General features: G+C 36.2%; 1 protein-coding gene across 3 annotated transcripts in view; it reads right to left on the reverse strand.

Annotated features, from left to right (window-relative positions):
* CCDC18 (coiled-coil domain containing 18) overlaps positions 1-21,021 on the reverse strand; it is a 127,618-nt gene that overhangs the window by 55,498 nt on the left and 51,099 nt on the right. For all 3 annotated transcript variants that reach the window (XM_077746170.1, XM_077746168.1, XM_077746169.1), the window contains exons 15-19: positions 20,745-20,861; positions 12,816-12,983; positions 10,815-10,957; positions 5,210-5,373; positions 4,775-4,988 (exon numbers count right to left, since the gene is read on the reverse strand). In XM_077746170.1, coding sequence (XP_077602296.1) covers positions 4,775-4,988; positions 5,210-5,373; positions 10,815-10,957; positions 12,816-12,983; positions 20,745-20,861 — 806 coding nt within the window. The remainder of the gene's footprint in view (positions 1-4,774; positions 4,989-5,209; positions 5,374-10,814; positions 10,958-12,815; positions 12,984-20,744; positions 20,862-21,021) is intronic.

The following is a 21,021-nucleotide window of genomic DNA, read 5'->3' on the forward strand; positions in this document are numbered from 1 at the left end:
GAGAGAGAGAGAGAGACAGCGTGAGCAGGGGAGGGTCAGAGAGACAGGGAGATACAGAATCTGAAGCAGGCTCCAGGCTCTGAGCTAGCTGTCAGCACAGAGCCCGACGCAGGGCTTGCACCCACGAACCGTGAGATCATGACCTGAGCCAAAGTCGGACGCTTAACTGACTGAGCCACCCAGGCGCCCCAGCAAAAACCTTATCATGCAGGGCTTTATATTCCATAATAAGGAGCTTGGATTTTTTTTTAAACTGTTGTAAAATACATATACGATTTCCATTTTAAAATACAACATCCTTTCTTGATAAAAACCCTCAAGAAAAGTAGTGATAGAAGGATTAAACCTCAAGATCATAAAAGCCATATATGAAAGACCCACTGCTAATATCATCCTCAATGGGGAAACCTGAGCGCTTTCCCCCTAAGGTCAAGAACATGACAGCGATGTCCACCTCGCCACTGTTATTCAACATACTATTGGAAGTCTTAGCCTCAGCAATCAGATAACACAAAGGAATAAAAGGCATCCAAATCAGCCAGGAGGAAGTCAAAGTTTCATTCTTCACAAATGACATGATACTCTTTATTAAAATCCCAAAAGATTCCACCAAAAAACTGCTAGAACTGATCCATGAATTCAGCAAAGTCGCAGGATATAAAATCAATGCACAGAAATTGGTTGCATTTCTATACACCAATAATAAATGAAACAACAGAAAGAGAAATTAAGGAACTGATCCCATTTACAATTGCACCAAAAACCATACAATAGCTAGGAATAAACATAACTGAAGAAGTGAAAAATCTATACACTGAAAACTATCGAAAGCTTGTGAATGAAACTGAAAAAAAAGGAAAAATATTCTATGTTCCTGGATTGGAAGAACATTGTTAAACTGTCAATAGTACGCAATCTACATATTCAATGCAATCCTTATCAAAATAGCACCAGCATTCTTCACAGAGCTAACACAAACAATCCTAAAATTTGTATAGAACCAGAAAAGACCCCAAATAGCCAAAACAATCTTGAAAAAGAAAACCAAAGCTGGAGGCATCACAATCTCAAACTTCAAGACATATTACAAAGAAAGCTGTAATCATCAAGACAGTATGGTACTGGCACAAACACAGACACTCAGATCAATGGAACAGAATAGAGAACCCAGAAATGGACCCAGAAATATATGGCCAACTCACCTTTGACAAAGCAGGAAAGAATATTCAGTGGAATAAAGACAGTCTCTTCAGCAAATGGTGCTGGAAAACTGGACAGTGACATGCAGAAAAATGAACCTGGTTCGCTTTTTTATACCATACACAAACATAAACTCAAAATGGATGAAAGACCTAAATGTAAGACAGGAAGCCATCAAAATCCTTGAGGAGAAAGCAGGCAAGAACCTCTCTGACCTTGGCTGCAGCAACTTCTTACTTAACACATCTCCAGAGGCAAGGAAACAAAAGCAAACATGAACTATTGGCATCTCATCAAAATAAAAAGCTTCTGTACAGCAAAGGAAACAATCAGCAAAACTAAAAGGCAACGGATGGAATGGGAGAAGATATCTGCAAACGACATATCAGACAAAGGGTTGGTATCCAAAATCTATAAAGAACTTCTCAAACTCAACACCCAAAAACCAAATAATCCAGTGAAGAAATGGGCTAAAGCCATGAACAGACACTTCTTCAAAGAAGACATCCAGACAGCAAACTGACACATGAAATGATGCTCAACATCACTCATCATCAGGGAAATACAGATCAAAACCACAATGAGGTACCACCTCACACTCATCAGAATGGCTAAAATCAACAACTCAGGCAACAACAGATGTTGGCGAGAATGCAGAGAAAGAGGATCTCTTTTGCACTCTTGGTGGGAATGCAAACTGGTGCAGCCACTCTGGGAAACAGTATGGAGGTTCCTCAAAAAATTAAAAATAGAACTGCCCTATGACCCAGCAATTGCACTACTAGGTATTTATCCAAGGGATACAGGTGTGCTGTTTCAAAGGGACACATGCACTCCAATGTTTATAGCAGTGCTACTGACAATAGCCAAAGTATGGAAAGAGCCCAGATGTCTATCAACAGATGAATGGATAAAGAAGATGTGGTCTACATATACAATGGAGTATTACTCAGCAATCAAAAAGAATGAAATCTTCCCATTTGCAACTAAGTGGATGGAACAGGAGGGTATTATGCTACGTGAAATTAGTCAGTTGAGAGACAAATATAATATTACTTCATTCATATGAGGACTTTAAGATACAAAACAGGTGAACATAAGGGAAGGGAAGTAAAAATAATATAAAAACAGGGAGGGGGACAAAACATTCCGAGACTCCTAAATATAGAGAACAAACAGAGGGTTGCTGGAGGATTGTGGGAATGGGGATGGGGTAAATGGGTAAAGAGCATTAAAGAATCTACTCTTGAAATCATTGTTGCACTATATGCTAACTAACTTGGATGTAAATTAAACTGTAAAAAAATTAATATAAAAAGATATACCAGTTTAGCCACTGTACAGTTCAGTTACATTACATAAATTCATAATGTTGTATAACCACCACCACTGTACATTTCCAGTACTTGTTTATCACTTCAAATGAAAATCTAATACTCATCTGCAGTTATTTTCCAGTGTCCCACCCCTAGTTCTAACAACCATTAATTTGCTTTCTATCTTTATGGATTTGCTAATTCTGGATATTCCATATAAATGGAATTATATAACATGTATCTGGTTTATTTCATTTAGCCTAATGTTTTCAAGGTTCATCAATGTTGTAACACACATCAGTACTTTATTCCCATTCATGGCTGAATAATATTCCGTTTGGATATATCTATCACATTGTTTATCCATTCAACTAGTGAAGTTAGTAGTTACGGTGAATAGAGTATTTATTAACATTTGTGCACAATTATTTTAAGCATCTGTTTTTAATTCTTTTGGGTATGTAACTAGGAGTGGAATATATGAGTTATATGGTAATTCTATGTTTAGCCTATTGTGGAACTGCCAAATTGTTTTCCATAGGCACTGTACCATTTTAGGTTTCAACAGTAATGTATGAGGGTTCCAATTTCTCTACATACTTGCTAACACTTATTGTTTTCAGTTTTGGTTTTTTGTTTGTTTGTTTTTATCATGGTCATCAGAGTGGGTATGAAGCAGTATCTCACTGTAGTTTCGATTTACATTTCCCAAGAAGCATGGATTTTATTCTGAGTATTTTGGGAACCCATTAGAAATATTTAAATAGGGAAAGCAATTTAATTGGGAAGCAATATAATCTTATTTATGTTTTAAATCATAAACTTAAATCCATTAACTTAAATAGACTGGGGTGTGTCAGGAATTTAAGTTGGGAGACCATCAGGGAAGCCGTAGAGATAGAACAGGTGAGAGATGATGATAAAAGAGGGCAAGAAATCAATGGATTTCAGAATATGTTTTGGAAATAAATTTGACATGAATTCCTAATAAGACTGGATGGGAAAAAAAATAGAGGCTAAGAGAGAAGAATAATCTTACAGAATTCTTATTTGAGCAACTGCATGACTCTGAGATGGAGGATGAACAGGGTTATGAAGAAAAAAGAGAGTTCTGTTTTGGCCAAGTTGAAGATGCCTCCTAAAAATATTTGAGTGGAGGTAACAACTCAGTCATAGATATCTTAGTCTAGAGTTTAAGGAAGAGATCATCACTAGGGTTTGGAAGTCTGACACACAGTATTTAAAGCTATATGAAATTTCCTAAGAATCAGATTGTGGATAGAAAAGAGAAGGGGGCCCTGCACTAAGTGATGGGATACATCTAAGTTCCTAGGTCATCTTGCTGCTCTCTATCCTGTCATCCACATTTCACAATGCGGTTTGTAATTCTGTTTTCCTTTCTGAAATCTATTTCCCACACCTTGGTTTTGGTTTGGTCCTCCACCCCCACTCACTATAGATGTGCGCTGGAACAGTATTTTATATTACCATTGTGAATCCAGATTTGAGTTGGACAGACTTGTGTTTAACTACCTTCTCTGGACTTCATTATCTGGGCTGTATTTTACTTAATTTTCTCAAGCCTCAGTTTTCTCAAGTGTAAAAAGGTGGTAATATGTGTACGATAGATGTGTTGTAAAGAAATGAGTAAGACCATCAAGAAAGTGCCTGCCATAATCCTGGCACAAAATAAGGGCTTGATACAAAGAAACAATTGTGCTTTTAATGTTTGTTTATTTTTGAGAGAGGGAGAGAGACAGAGCGTGAGCAGGAGAGGGGCAGAGAGAGAGAGACAGAGACACAGAAGCTGAAGCAGGCTTCAGGCTCTGAGCTGCCAAGACAGTCTGACGTGGGGCTCGACCTCATGAGCCATGAGATCATGATCTGAGCCGAAGTTGGATGCTTAACCAACTGAGCCACCCAGGTAACCCCAAAGAAAACACTGTTATTGTTAATATTATTTTGCTAATAACCACTGCTGTATGCTGGTCCAATCATTTTTTACCACTATATAATATAGGAGAGGGTCAGAATAAAATGGTCCAAAGACCAAGGATGGAAATACTAGTCAAGACGAATGGCTGACTATCTTAGATGGAGCGTGGGACAGGCTGACTGGGATGAGCAACAGTGAGCCAAAGGCAGTTTAGAAATTTAGACATCTATAATTAAACCAACTTTACTGTATGACCCAAGGAGTCAGAGTAATAAAGTGAAATACCTGTAACTGTGGTATCATTTCTTATTATTTAACTCACCTAAGTTCAGCTGTGAGATCCTTTATAGTGGTGTATTTCTCCTCTAATGATAATTGAGCCTTCTGTAGTACATCTCTCAATTCCTGAAGTTGTCTTAAAGTACTTTTTAATTCTCCATGAGCATTTTGTAGTTCAGACTCTAAAGCTTCCCGTTTCTGCAGAGCCTCTGTCAGTTCAGTTTCAGTGTGGTGTTGTAATTTTTCTAACTCCTTCACTATTAAGAGGAAAGACAAATTTCAGAATTATATATAAACCATTTCTTATAAAATTTTGTAAATATTTACAATTAAGAATATACAATATTATTCATCTACAAGAGGCAAAATACTGACCACTCATTGTCTCTTCCAGTCCCACTATCCTAAATTCTCACTTTATTTCACTTCTTTAAATATAAATAAACAGGCAGCTAAGCTCAGCTAACCTGTTGCTTACCAGAATTTGTCTTCTTATCTAGTTCTGTCTTTGTCTGTTCTAAGATCATTTCTAACTGCGAGAGATGCATTGCTTTACTTTCTCCATCTCGTTTTAGGTATATTATTTCTTTTTCCATTTTAGACAGCTCTTCTTTATACTGATCCATCTCAAGTTTTACTTGCCTAATTAAAAACAAAAAATAAAACAAGTAATAAATGATAGTTCGGAAAGCTGAATAATTAAAACCAATTGACTTGCCTCTTACTGAACAAAATCTTCAAGTTATATAAGGATAAAGATCAGCAAAACATCGAGTCAAAATCATATGTCACATATTACAAAGAATGCTCCAACTAAAAATTTGTAATTCTGCACTGGCTATGTACCACTAAATACAACTGTACTACCTGGTAATATTTAGCAACACTAGCCTTCTTTTCAATCTAACTACAATTAGTTTGTGTAAAGTTTGTAGATACTGAGAATATCCGTGGATAGGCATCCCATTCACCTGGAATTTCTGTTACCTACAACACAGAAAATAAGGACGCCAATCCTTCAAAATATTCACCATAATGACCATAACTATAGTCATAGGAGAACCAAGTCAGTCACTTTTATTCAAGGTTTTATTATTTATGTTATCTTTTTTAGGGACTAGAGATTCTCAGACTAGACCACCATTCTTGCTTTACAAATGAGGAAATTGGAAGGTTAGTAAATTTTCTGGGGTGAGACAAATAGTTATTAACAGTGAGAGAATCAGGTTTACTAACTTTCAGTCAGTCCTGAGCTTATTCCAACATGGCAATTCCTCTAACTACAGACAAATCAACATGGTTAGAGAAAGTCTTAAGTCCAGGTTTTGGTCATTCAAAAATGATATTCACTCATTAAACAACTGTTGATGTCATCCTCAATGATGGGCAGAAATGATCCTCTTTAATCAATTTTTTTTTGTTGCTGTTCTTTAGGTCTTTGATATTTTGTAAACTGGGTTTGCAAACAGGAATATTTCTTTTGTAAAAGCAATTTAGACAAATTTGGATTTGTTCAATCAGGTTTTTAATCTTATGTCCATGAGTAAACTTGAGGAAAACTATAAAACTCCTGAAATAATATATGTCTATCTGTATATAGAAAATAATCCATAGCTTTTTTCATATGCTCAAGTATGTCCATGGTCCAACAAGTTAAGAAGCTTATTAGGTAAGTGCTAATTACCATTTTACATTTCTAAAATTTCAAGGAAGTGGTTTTTAGCTTGACTAATTCATTTCTTATATTAGATATAAGACATAATTAGAAAATGATCATTGAAAGAGGTTGGCATTCAATACCAAGAGATGAGAGCTTATCAGGAAAGAAGTGGGGGAAAATTATATTAAAAAAATACACAAACTCAAAACGCACAGTAATCTAGGGCCGCCTGGGTGGCTCAGTCGGTTAAGCGTCCGACTTCGGCTGAAGTCATGATCTCACGGTTTGTGGTTTTGAGCCCCAGGTGCTGACAGCCAGCTCAGAGCCTGGAGCCTGCTTCAGATTCTGTAAATCCCTCTCTCTCTGACCCTCCCCTATTCACAGTGTCTGTCTGTCTGTCCGTCTCTCTCAGAAATAAACAAAATATCAAAAAACAAAAAAAAATTTAAAAAAATTCAAAAGCACAGTAGTCTATAGACATTTACTAACAAACAAAACTCTATAGTCTTCAAGAGTTTGTTGAGGTGCTAGTGTATTTCAGCATGGTACAATAACTGATGTATGTAACGATAACCCCGAGAAACTCAGAGAAGTTAAACATGACAAGAAAATATATATTTTAGAAAATTTCTACCAAAAAGAGTTTTTGTTTTAAAGTTTCAGTATGTGGTAAAGATAAATTCTACTCTTATTTATTTATCAATGCCTACTCATTCTTTCTTGATGCTAGGTGAATGAGGCATTGGTATAATATAATAAATATTTAAGAGTTTAAAAATTTTAATTATAGGGGCACGTGGGTGGCTTAGTCAGTTAAGTGTCCAACTTTGGCTTAGCGTATGATCTCACAATCTGTGAGTTCAAGCACCACATCAGGCTGTCTGCTGTCAGCCTGCAGCCTGCTTAGGATCCTATGTCCCCCTTTCAGTCTGCCCCTCCCCTGCTTGTGCTTTTTCTCTTCCTCTTTCAAAAATAAATAAAAACATTAAAAAAATTTAAATTATAAATAATCCAATACTAAAAATTATCCCCTAACTTTCAAAATTTTACAACAGGCTTTAAAACCACCAGTTTTCCCAAAAATACTTTAACTTCTTATTTGAGAGCAATCAAGTCTGAGACTGGCAATAAAGCCAAAGGAAGGATTATGCAAACGTAATACTAAGCTTCTAGAACAAGACAGCTGAGACTGTCTGGCCTCTTCCAAAGTAAGAAAAAAAAAAAATCTAAATGGTAACGGAGACAGTTTGAGAAATCTAACAAGTGCTGTGTGAGCCTCAGCACTGAGAAACCAGGGTCAGGGTCATTTATATGAAGTGACATTTACATGCCACACCAGAAGCACCTTTTTGTAGTTGTATAACAGAAAAAAAAAATTGGTTTTAGAGCAAGCATATCTAAATTTTGCATCTCATAATCTAACTTCTTTGAGTTTCAGCTTTCTTACATTAAAAATAGGGCTAATAAAAAATAAATAAAAATAAAAACAGGGATAATAAAACCCGTATCATAAAAGTATTATGAAGAATAAATTAATGTGTCTACCTAGCACACAAGAAGGTATTCAATAAATTAGTTTCCTTTCTTTCTAATTTTAATTCCAAAACAGATCCAAGGAGATATATACAAATACCTTGTAACTACAACACCTTTTAGGAGAGAAAAACAGCATTTTATAAATTGTAGTTCCAAAAGTGAAAGATGCAAGAAGGGGACTAAAGAAAATAGAAAATTCTAAACCCTTCTCTTCTATGAGAAGAAGATATCCTGGAAACAGGGTATTTCTTTCTTATGAAGTTTAAACATTTTGCTCATAAGCTTCCCATTAGGATTTAATGTGCCTATTAGCTATAATCAAGAGGTTTTGTCTAAAAGTCAAAGGGTGAGGGTAAGAATAGGAACAAGTAATTACTTCAATTTTCTCATTGAAAGAGAAAGCAAGATTATCAGTGAGAGCAAGGATTAGGGAAGGGTTGTTCAGAATTTTGAAAGAAAAGGCCTAAGCGTAAAAGAGTCTTCTACAAAAGTCAGTAATGTTTTGATTGCTAGGCAGCAGGTCCCTTAAGGGACACCTTAAGGTTGAAACTATGAATTTAAAGTAAGATTGGTCAGTGTGCTTATATTTTTCTCCAGCTTCTATAAAGATGCAACATGGAGTAGTGTGAGTTGGATTTTCAAAAGTGCTGTGTAAAACAAAGAAAGAGAGAGGTAAAATTTGTGAGTAGATGCAGATCATTGATTTTAATGGCTTAACAGAATTTAAGCTGGGTAAAGAAAGGAGAGGATATCAGGTAATGAGACAGTGGTGGAACTGATGAATTAGAGGTTTGGTTAGATCAAAGAATCATTGAATTTGGAGTATTAAAGGGAATGAGGTGATAATATAGGTATAGATGCCTAATACTCAGATCATGGAAAAACTGGAAATAATGGAGATGACAAGATCTAGAGTGAATCATGTGAGTGAGTGGCTCAAGTATTACAGAGGTCAAGATCATTAGAGAAGTGGAATTTTTAAAATGAGACACTAATGTGTCAGAAGGATCAGCTTCTAATAGATACTGAAATTCTTAAGAATTATGACAAGAGTGGTGCTGGAGGGAGCAACAGTACATCAGGCGTCACCAACAGTGAGGGATGATACTGCCTGATGACTAGAGGTTCACAATATGGTATACTCTTCCATATCTCAACCCTGTTGTATAAGAACTGTGGGAAAAATTTTTACTTTAGAGGGTTGCAGGACAAGAAACAAGGTCCTCAGGGAAGAGTCAGATTTCTGTTAAAACAGGAGAAAAGAAATGGGGAATATAGAGAATGTCTCTCAGGATGGACTGTGAATTCCAGAGGACAAGTAGAAGTCTCTCAGAAGTTGGGATAAGCTGGGGCACCTGGGTGGTTTTGTCGGTTAAGCGTCCGACTTTCGCTTAGGTCATGATCTTGTGGTTCGTGGGTTCGAGCCCCGCATCGGGCTCTGTGCTGACTGCCAGCTCAGAGCCTGGAGCCTGTTTCTGTCTGTGACTCCCTCTCTCTCTGACCCTCCCCTGCTCACGCTGTCTCTCTCTCTCTCTCTTAGAAATAAAATAAAAAACATTAAAAAAAAAAAAGTTGGGATAAGCTGAGAGAAGCAAACAGTATACACGGTGACGTTTTTGGGAATTAGTTTGAGAGATGAGTGTTGACCTAGAAATACAGAGTTTCTTGTGGTGTGTAGCACAAACAAGGATAAAGTTATGATGTAACTATTCAGGTAGACACTGGTGGTGAGACTGTTTTGTCAGTAGACAACAGTCAATGGAAGAAAGAAGGTCTGAAGAATCATGATTTTGGTCTTAAACAAAGGGTAATTCTCTTGACCCTGCTGAGAGAGGTGACATGTAGAAAAGCAGGCTGCTACTCAATGCACAAAGGCCTGATCTTTATTCCTGTCAGTGGGGGAGAGGGAACCTGGAAACATGGGGTTTTAGTTCAAGTGGCTAAGTTAATTCTTGACTTCTGTTGGTAGCACAGTAGGTTAATTATGAGTGTATCATTAATCATGTAAACTCTTGTTGACAAAGTAAAAGAGGTCTGGGGAAGCTGAGGAATGCTTTCAACTCATGGGTCCCTTTCTTAATCAATTAACTATTGATTTCTAGGCCTGGCTCAGCCAAATTAAATCAGAATCCTTAGAGGTGTGAGACCTAGGCATCAGTACTTTAAAAAAATTTTTTTTTTAATGTTTTATTTATTTCTAAGAGAGAGAGAGAGAGAGAGAGAGAGAGAGAGAGCGTGAGCAGGGAAGGGTCAGAGAGAGAGGGAGACACAGAATCCGAAATGGTCTCCAGGCTCTGAGCTGGCAGTCAGCACAGAGCCCGACGCGGGGCTCGAACCCACGAACTGCGAGATCATGACCTAAGCGAAAGTCAGACGCTTAACCGACTAAGCCACCCAGGCGCCCCAGTACTTTTTAAAGCTCCTTGGATAATTTTAATATTCAGTCAAGGTTCAGAACTACTGTTGTATTCCATTAAGTTACTGTCTTCCAGAAACAATTAGACCCCATGGAAGTTTTCTGTGAGTAAATCTTTGCCTACAACTGTTAACAGTATTCACAATTTAATATAACACAACAGTTGCTGAGTGCCTATGATGATGTAGGAAACTATGCTAATTGTTGTAATGATGACTCTAAAATAAACCAGATATTATCCAGGCCTTAAGGAACTTATAATACAATAGGAAGATAAAGAGGAGTAAACTGTGATACAAAAGAAGCATAAAGAAAGATGTAAAGGTACAAACAAAATGCTATAGGAACACAGGCTGTGAAGAAACTAAATCTTTAAGCAAAAGCTTCACTGAAGATTATTTGATACTGAAATTCGGATAACTACTGACATTGAAACAATAAGACAAAGAAAAACTAACATATTCATTTTACCTGGCAGTACCAGTAAGCTCAATAACTTTTTGCCTTTTCAAATCAGCTTCATGTGTGGCTGCTTCACATTTCTCCTCCATTTTTCTCAACTTTTCAGCTGAACTTTCCCTTTGTTTTTGAAGCTCTTGTTCCAGTTTTGATACCTTGTAAAACAATTTTCATTAAGTATTTAAGTTCAGTCACAGCTTAACATTCTTTGGAAGAAAAAAATATATTTATATAACTATGCGATCTAGCCTATGATTCAGTTTCAAGATGTATTATGAAACTCAAAGTAGTTACCAGGAAATAATGTTTTGGAAATAAAAAAGTATAACTAAACTTTGTATATGAAAGTTATTTCATCCACATTACATATTTATAGAAGTAGCCACATGGTAACACTAAAATAGGATTTATAAGAATTGAACAAAATAATGGTTAATTTTCCCCTTTTCATTAACCCTATTTGAAATGTTTTCTTCTCTTGTCAAACTATATTGCTTTCTTCTTCACAAACTGGCTCATTTAGTGAAGGATTTCTAGATTCCCCACTTCCCTCAAACACTTTCACTTGCATTTGCTTCTAACTCATTATTTCCTGTTTCCCTACAGTGAAGGAGGTATTCTTCCTCCTATACAAGTCTAACTGCTTCACTGGTGTTCTGGATTCTTTCTCAGGAAACTATCCACTTCCTCAGCAACTCATACTATTGACTATCTCTACTCTTTCCTTCTGGCTTCTTTAAACATGTTCAAGACATCCCAAATATCCTTCAGGGGCACCTGGGTGGCTCAGTCAGTTAAGCGTTCAACTCGATTTTGGCTCAGGTCACGATTTCATGGTTCATGAGTTCAAGACCTGCACAGGGCTCTGCAATGACAGTGTGGAGGAGTCTCTCTCCCTCTCCGTATCGCCCTTGCATGCTCTTTCTCTCTCTCAAAATAATAAAAAATAAACTTTAAAAAAATCATAAAGAAAAAACTAACCTTCATACCTCTACCTCCCTCCAACTACCCCTTCTTTCTTCCTCCTCAAAGCCCAATTTCTCAGTTTTCTATGCTTGTCTACCATCTTCTCACTTCTCATTCATTCCTCAACCCAAAGCAATCTAGCTATTCTATAGAAACTGAGTGATGTCACTAATAACACCCATGCTGGTAATTCCAGTAGACATTTCTCAACCATCATTTTATTTGATACTGACTTCAGCAGCTCATGACACCAATTATCATTTTTTATTTCATAAAATACTTACTTTGGTTTCTGTGTATTGTATCTTACAGAGATCTGTCCAAGTCAATCTTCTCACCTCTCATCCTCATTCTGTATTTTCTCCCTAGTTAATCTCAGCCACTCCATATTTTCACTGAACATTTACATGACCGCTCTTCAAGTTAATATCTGGCTAATGACTTTAATATCCCCTCTGCTCTTTTAAAACCTCTCACTGAAGAACTAAATACAGATTGCAAGTCATTAATATCCACACTTCCAACTCAAGGTCCAAGAATAAAATTAAAATAGTACCCAGGTGAAAAGTAAAGGGAACCATCAAAAACCCACCCACTCTGTGTTTTATTAAATAGCCTATTCATAAGCAGAAAGAATGTAAAGATGAGTAATAATCTGAAAGGATCCAACATGGAATCTATATGTAGTGGAACATGAATGAAAGGCAGAAAGAGAATACTATATACACTGGAAATTTTACTCCTAACACTAGAGACATTTTTAGATTTTTTTTAGAAATTCAGATCACACGTCCTGATCCAAAAACAAAAAGACTGAATAAAGAATTCTGATGACATAGGTTCTCTGGATGACAAAAATATGTCTACGGTATTAGATGCAGGTCAAAATAGAAATAGAACTTTATCTATTTTATAATGTTAATATAGAATATATCTTACAATATGAAATCCTTGAGGTAAATAGCAATTAATATAACAAAAAATCTATTATCAAATTTTAAAATGTACATTTCATACAAGTAAAACCATGTGACCAATAATATATACCTGTTTTTCAAGTTTAGTTTGAATGTCTTCTAGCTCTCCATTTCTAATTGTCTCTTGTTGTAACATTTGCTGCTGCTGCTGAAGAGTATGCTGTAGAATAACATTCTGCTCAGCAGTCTCTTGAAGACTGTGATTTTTTATCTTTAGTTCTTTCTGTAAACAGTATACCTAACAAATATATACATTTCTCATTAAAATGACGTTTCAAATAGAAAGCAATAAAATGACAAAGCTGTGTTCCTTATTATCCTCACTTGTCATGTGGGACAATTGTATTTATGGCTATAGTTTGTTATATGGGAGGGCAAGTTCATTTTTCTGATGGGGAGAATGTTAGAAGGGCCTGCTTATAGGGCCGGCTCTTGGCTGGTGTCTGGGAATGTGGCTTTTGAAACATTCCCTAAGTGATGAGATTGTTTTGCTTGGCTCTGGCACTGAATCATGCTTTGCTCCAGGAAGTCTGTAATTTTAATCCTTGTGATTGTCCTAGGTAACCAGCCCCCCATAAAAAAACCTCTGAACTTTGAGTCACAAACAGGTTTCTCTGGACAGAAACACTGCCCACATATTATGATATTTCACTGCTACAGAAAGGAGCATGTTTTATGCGACCGTTCCCAGAGAAGGCAGGGAAGACAGGAAGCTATGGACTTTTCCATACTCTGTCTGATGAATCCCTTCCCCTTGCTGATAATACACTATAGCCATAAAAGGCATACATAAATATTAGGTGCTATTTATTTATTGTATTATCATTGCTACTATTGCTGTTGTTTGTAAAATGGTATCTCAGCAAAGCACTTTGAATATTCGTGCTCCAAAGATAACACATAGAGGAATGACAATATCAACTAAGAAACTTGTGTTCATTCACTCCACATATTTAGGACTTGATTATGCTGGTCCCTAAAATTGCTTTAAAAGATACCTTTAAAATCATCTGGAAGTACCTATTAAGAAAGAAAAAAATTCCTTTTGTCCTAGTAACCAATACAAAAAATCTGCCAAAAGAAATTATTTTAAAAATCGTATTAATAACACAGCATAGTTTAATATGTATTTTATAATATTCGTTACCTGCTCCCAAAAGGAAGTGGAAGGTTTAATAAATGATGATTATCAATGTGATTTAAAATGATGCAACCATTTAAAAGCATAGTTTAAAAGAGGGGTGCCTGGGTGGCTTAGTTGGTTAAGCGTCCGACTTTCGCTTAGGTCATGATCTCGCGGTTCGTGGGTTCGAGCCCCGCGTAGGGCTCTGTGCTGACTGCCAGCTCAGAGCCTGGAGCCTGTTTCAGTCTGTGACTCCCTCTCTCTCTGACCCTCCCCTGCTCACGCTGTCTCTCTCTCTCTCTCCTAGAAATAAATAAAACATTTAAAAAAAAATTTTAAAAGCATAGCTTAAAAGATAGTAGCAAATATAATATTTTGCAAAATGAAATCAGTGGAAAAAACCCAGAATTACATTTCATTAACATAATTATGAAAAACATGCAGATAACTAGAAAATTGAAAAATTAAGTATTAGAAAGTGGATTCTAAGTAAATCTTTAAAAGATTTCTTATTGTTGCTTACATAATAACTATTTTTTAAAAAAAATTTTAATGTTTTATTTATTTCCGAGAGAGAAAGACAGCATGAACAGGGGAGGGTCAAAGAGAGAGGGAGACACAGTGTCCGAAACAGGCTCCAGCCTCTGAGCTAGCTGTTAGCACAGAACCCGACACGGGACTTGAACCCACGAACCATGAGATCATGGCCTGAGCCAAAGTTGGACGCTTAACCAACTGAGCCACCCAGGCGCCCCACATAATAATTATTTTTTAAAAATGTTTTATTTATTATTGAGACAAAGAAACAGAGCATGAGTGGGGGAGGAGCAGAGACAGACCGAGACACAGAATCTGAAACAGGCTCCAGGCTCTGAGCTAACTATCAGCACAGAGCCTGATGTGGGGCCCGAACCCACGAACTGTGAGATCATGACCTGAGCTGAAGTTGGATGCTTAACCGACTGAGCCACCCAGGCGCCCCATATAATAACTATTTTTAACATGGAGGAAAATAAAAGCCATTCCGTTAAGGCAAAAAATCTTTGCAATAAGTACTCCAGAAGAAAGGACTTTTAAACTTCCTAAGAAATAGTGGAAGAAAACACTGATTTGATCCTTTTTTCTAATTATCCAGCAGGTGAACATTCAGCAGAACTATGAAGGGCTTAGGGGCCAAATATTTTTTGTTAATGATGAGAAACTCTTAAATGTCACATTTTTTCATTATCTAATAATACTATAAACTTGGAACCTCACACAATTTCTAAATAATTTCTTATTCTATTATTACAGTCCTTTTTTATGATAATCTACTTAATTTTGTCTGTATGACAATAACTTATTAAGTGCAAATATATATCGGTATCACCTGTTTGCTAGCTTCCAAGAAAACTGCAGATCACACTTAGTGCAGTAGTTTATTTGATACAGAACTGATTTGCCTGCAGGAGAAGTTTAAATACTATTTTTTCTAAAACATCCTGTTTTAGACTTATTTTTCTGGTCAGAGAAAAAAAGTGGACAAAATTTAAGATAAGACAAAACAGAAGAAAAAAAGATCAGTTTTAATGAAAACACCAAGAAAGCCATACAACATAACAATAAAAATTTATTTCAATAATCTGGCTACTAGCAAAATAATTTCAATTAAAAATATTGAATATCTGTTAGTTGTATCACAAATATCAATCCTCAAATATCAACATGAATCTATTCAATGCAAAGTGGCATTTTATTGTACTACCCTTTAACTTCCATTTGACTTTATTTTTTAAAAATTTTTTTAAATGTTTTATTTATTTCTAGGAGAGAGAGAGAGAGATAGACAGTGTGAGCAGGGGAGGGTCATAGAGAGAGGGAGTCACAGACTCTGAAACAGGCTCCAGGCTCTGAGCTGGCAGTCAGCACAGAGCCCCACGCGGGGCTCGAACCCACGAACCGCGAGATCATGACCTGAGCGAAAGTCGGATGCTTAACCGACTAAGCCATCTGGGCATCCCCCATTTGACTTTAAAATATAAGAAATGTTTTTCATTATATTTTCTGCTACATAATTATATTCAGAGAATAAGTTTTCCTAGAGGATTCATTATTTTATAACTGGGGTTAAGAAGAAAGTAGGATTTACACTATAAAATCTACTTTACAATTAACTTTATCTAGATTAATCTATATCCAAAGGAAAAACACAATTATTACTTAAACATAAAACATAACTCAGGGGCGCCCTGGACGGTCCAGTAGGTTGAGCTTCTATCTTTGGGTCAGGTCAGGATCTCACAGTTTGTGAGTTCTGTCCCCACACATCAGGCTCTCTGCTTGTCAGTGCAGACCCCGCTCTAGATCCTCTGTTCCACCTCTCTCTCCCCTCCTCCATTCATGCTCTTTTTCAAAAACAGATAAACATTAAAGAAATAATTTCAAAAATAAAACATAACCCAGAAAAGTTATGATATGATGATGCCAAATTCTCAAAATTTAAGCCCATCAATTTGAATAAAAATATCAATATGAGTGATTTTATTGAAGAAATGCTTTATGCAAAAAATGTTTAGACTTAGCCACATCTATTTTGTGTTTATTTTCTCCTATATATTAACAGTGTAATTCTGCATCAACACATACTTTTACCAATTTTTAAAGCATTTTAATATGGAATTAAAATCTTTTCAGTGTAATTTAGAACCCCAAAGTTACTATTATTTTATTCATAAATGTTCTTTTTTTTTTTTTTTAATGTTTTATTTATTTCTAGGAGAGAGAGAGAGAGAGAGAGACAGCGTGAACAGGGGAGGGTCAGAGAGAGAGGGAGTCACAGACTGAAACAGGCTCCAGGCTCTGAGCTGGCAGTCAGCACAGAGCCCGACGCGGGGCTCGAACCCACGAACCGCGAGATCATGACCTAAGCGAAAGTCGGACGCTTAACCGACTAAGCCACCCAGGCGCCCCAATTCATAAATGTTCTTATTTCAACATCTGGAAAATAGTATTTGCCTGAGGCAAAATCTCAAAGGAATTTTTATTAGCTTTTTGTAATGGATAATCAACATTCAGTTTTTACAACTGGCTAACTTCTTCCCAATATGGTCTAGGGCCACTTAATTATTCAGCCAGTATGTGATTTAAAGATTAGTGATTTAATCTACTGAATAAAAAGATCTAAAAGATTAAAACATCTTTATAACATTACCTATTATTAACAGAATGGATGTACTGTGAACCAAATCCAATTTCCTAAAACCTAGCTATATATGATGAAAACCTCACAACCCTAATATGATACAGTTGACTCTTGAACAATATGAGTTTGAACTGCATAAGTCCACTTATGCAGGTTTTTTACAGTACAGTTCTGCAAATATGTTTTCTCTTATTTTCTTAATCATTTTCTTTTCTCTATCTTACTTTATTGTAAGAATATAGTCTATAATACATATAACATAGAAAATATGTGTTAATCCCATGTTTATGTTATGGTAAGGCTTCTGGTCAACAGTAGGCTATTTGTAGGAAAGTTTGGATGAAGTCAAAGGTTATATGGGGATCCTCAACTACTGGAGGGGGGATACTCCCTGGAGGGAGCGTCAGTGCCTCTACCCTCTGTGTTGTTCAAGGGTCAACTGTAATTAACTGTAATATTAACCAGCATTAACATTAAAATTTGCTCTAAAGACAAATAACTCAAAAGTAAATAAATATATGAGGTAGTACTTAAAAAAACAAAGTAAATAGTAATTGGGATTTTTTTCCCCATGTTTCTTATCAATATATGTAAAAGACTGAAAGATAACCTGTTAAGTAAACCAATTCATATACACTGAGTGTAATAATTTAGCAGCAATAAAAGGTGAAACTCTTTCTAATTTACTTATTTCCTAGTATAGCTGTACATACTTGACTACTACTACTGATTTCTAATTCAGTCTGGAGCCTAGGTTTATCTTTCCAGTCATTTTGGAAATAATTCTAAGTTCATTTTAGGTAAATGTTTACTCTCCACCCATATCTCTGATTTGGTTTATGAGAACATGAAGTCTAGTGCTCAAAAAATCCCCTTGTAACAAACACTGCTTGTCTCCAGATTCTATATCTGTCAAGTCCACTTACACTGAAGTATAGTGAAGGCTATCGAATAAATGTCTAAACAATGTTTTAAAGTTCACAATAAAGTAAATACTACTTTTCGATTTTAAAAAGTCAAAGTATCTATAGTTTAGGCAATTTAAATTCCATATACTGCAGTGGAGAAATATATGCCTGTTTGTCAAGATGTTATAAAAGCCTTCATGGAGGGACATGTAGGAAGAAGGCAGGACCACATAAAATATGAAAATTTCCGTTTTTAAACTCTAAACTTATATAATTATGTGATAAACCTAAGTCTGGAGATGTTATAAAAGCCTTCATGGAGGGACATGTAGGAAGAAGGCAGGACCACATAAAATATGAAAATTTCCGTTTTTAAACTCTAAACTTATATAATTATGTGATAAACCTAAGTCTGGAGTGCTGGTCAACTATGTATTTGCTTTTAGATCTGTGCTTGCTTTCCCTCTGCTCTGCACCATGTATTGCAGGAAATTCCCCTCTGGGTAACATATTTAGCCAATGCAAGGGACCTGTAGCAGTTCTCTTCCTCTATGGCTTCAGTTTCAACTAGACAGACTCCTTTGTGGCCCTAGCTCACTAGGAAGTCTTACTTCTGGACTATAGTCACACCATCTCTTCCTGATATTCCTCTATCCCTGATGATGATAAAAGGTCTTTTCTTTACTTTTTTAATTTTTTAAAATGTTTATTTATTTGAGAAAGAGAAAGAGAGAGAGAGAGAGAGAGAGAGAGACGAGCATGAGCAGAGGAGGGGCAGATAGAGAAGGAGATACAGAATCTGAAGGAGGCCCCAGGATCTGGGCTGTCAGTGCGGAGCCTGACATGGGGCTCGAACTCATAAACCGTGAGATCATGACTTGAGCTGAAGTCAGACTCTTAACTGAGCCATCCAGGTGTCCCTGTAGTAGGTCCTTTCTCATGATAATCTCCGTGTCACTTTACCACACTTTGTTTGCTTCTCCCCTCTTCTATCACATATGTATCTAATTCTCTGCATAAAATTCTTTTAAATTCTCAGTGTCCCTCCTCATCAGGGAAATACAATTCAAAACCACACTGAGATACCACCTCACGCCGGTCAGAGTGGCTAAAATGAACAAATCAGGAGACTAGATGCTGGCGAGGATGTGGAGAAATGGGGACCCTCCTACACTGTTGTTGGGAATGTAAACTGGTGCAGCGCCTCTGGAAAACAGTGTGGAGGTTCCTCAAAAAATTAACAATAGAACTCCCCTAGGACCCAGCAATAGCACTGCTAGGAATTTACCCAAGGGATACAGGAGTGCCGAAGCATAGTGGCACATGTACCCCAATGTTCATAGCAGCACTCTCAAAAATAGCCAAAACATGGAAAGAACCTAAATGTCCATCAACTGATAAATGGATCAAGAAGATGTGGTTTATCTGTACAACGGAATACTACATGGGAATGAGAAAGAATGAAATCTGGCCATGTGTAGCAACATGGATGGAACTTGAAGGTGTTATGCTGAGTGAGATAAGTCAGGCAGAGGACAGATACCACATGTTTGCACATATAGGTGGATTAGTAGGAACTTAACAGAGGACCATGGGGGAGAAGAAGGGGAAAAGCAGTTGGGGAGAGAGAGGGAGGCAAACCATGAGAGGCTCTTGAATGCTGAGAACAAACTGAGGGCTGATGGGGATGGGGAGAGGAGAAGGGGGTGATGGGCACAGAGGAGGGCACTTGTGGGGATGAGCACTGGGTGTTAAATGCAAACCAACTTGACAATAAACTATTTTAGGAAAGAAAATAATAAATAAAATAAAGAACAGCAATACTCAAAAAGAAATAAAGATATACAAAGGATTCTGTTTTTCTGGTTGGAAATGGCTGAATATATTCTAGTCAACTTCGATCAGCATTTGTTAGGGATGATTTCTGAATATGAATTTAAGGTTTAAAGCTTATATTTTATTTATATTTTAAAATATAACTTATTTTAAATTTGTATTATAAATTCTAACAAAGAAATAAAGGAATTCTTCACTAAGATTATCTCTTTGAGCAAACATTTAGTGAGTACATATTATGTTGAAAGCAAAGTGGTAGACACTGAGGATATAGAAATGAATAAGATAACTCGAATCATCTTTCAAGTATCTCAAAAAGTCATATCAATAGAGAAAGTTGAATTTCTAAACGTAATTCTTAACCTTTTAGACAACTAGAAATAGAAAAATCAAAATGAAAGAAAATTTAAAAAATTTTATACTTCTAAATCTAAAATATTCTAATATTAATCATTTTATATTAGAGTTAATCTGTGATATGAATAATAATTTAATCTTATGATTCCCGAAAAACAGATAAAAGAATCAGAATTTTAAGGTGTCATATTTTGTGTTGCAGTGAATTAATGTGTTTCATAAAGAATATAAAATTGAGATTTACATTTTAATGGAAAGATTTTTTTTATCAGCTACGTAAAGACATACTTTTAAACAATCTTAAAAATGTCTCCTGGGGTGCCTGAGTGGCTCAGTCAGTTAAGTGTCTGATTTCAGCTCAGGTCATAATCTCATGGTTCGTGGGTTTGAGCCCTGCATTGGGCTCTGTGCTGACAGCTTGGAGCCTAGAGCCTGCTTCAGATTCTGTCTCTCTCTCTGTCCCTCCCCCACTGGTGCTGTCTCTCTCTCTCAAAAATAAATAAACATTAAAATAAAAAAAAAAAATCTTTAAAAAAAAGTCTCAAAAAGAAGTCACTTGGAAAAATATGCTAGTTAACAAAAATGCTAATTTACCTCTTCAGATTTCTTCTTTAGCTGTTTTTCAAACTTTTCCTTATTTCCTTCCAATTGATTCAAATGCAAGGCAAGTTCTTCCTTACAAATTTCTAGTGCTGAATCTAGTTGTCTGACCTAAGCAGGAAAAATGCAAAAAAAAAAAAAAAAAAAAAAAAAAAAAAAAAAAAAGAAAGAAAAGAAAAAGAAAGTCAACTCATATTAATGCATGTTTATTATGTGCTCAATATTTTACAGGTTTATCTCTTAATGTTACCTAACTGCTTCAAACAGCGAA

Source organism: Crocuta crocuta, unplaced genomic scaffold, assembly GCF_008692635.1.
Source record: "Crocuta crocuta isolate KB4526 unplaced genomic scaffold, BGI_CrCroc_1.0 scaffold48, whole genome shotgun sequence".
NCBI classification, from domain to species: Eukaryota; Metazoa; Chordata; class Mammalia; order Carnivora; family Hyaenidae; genus Crocuta; species Crocuta crocuta.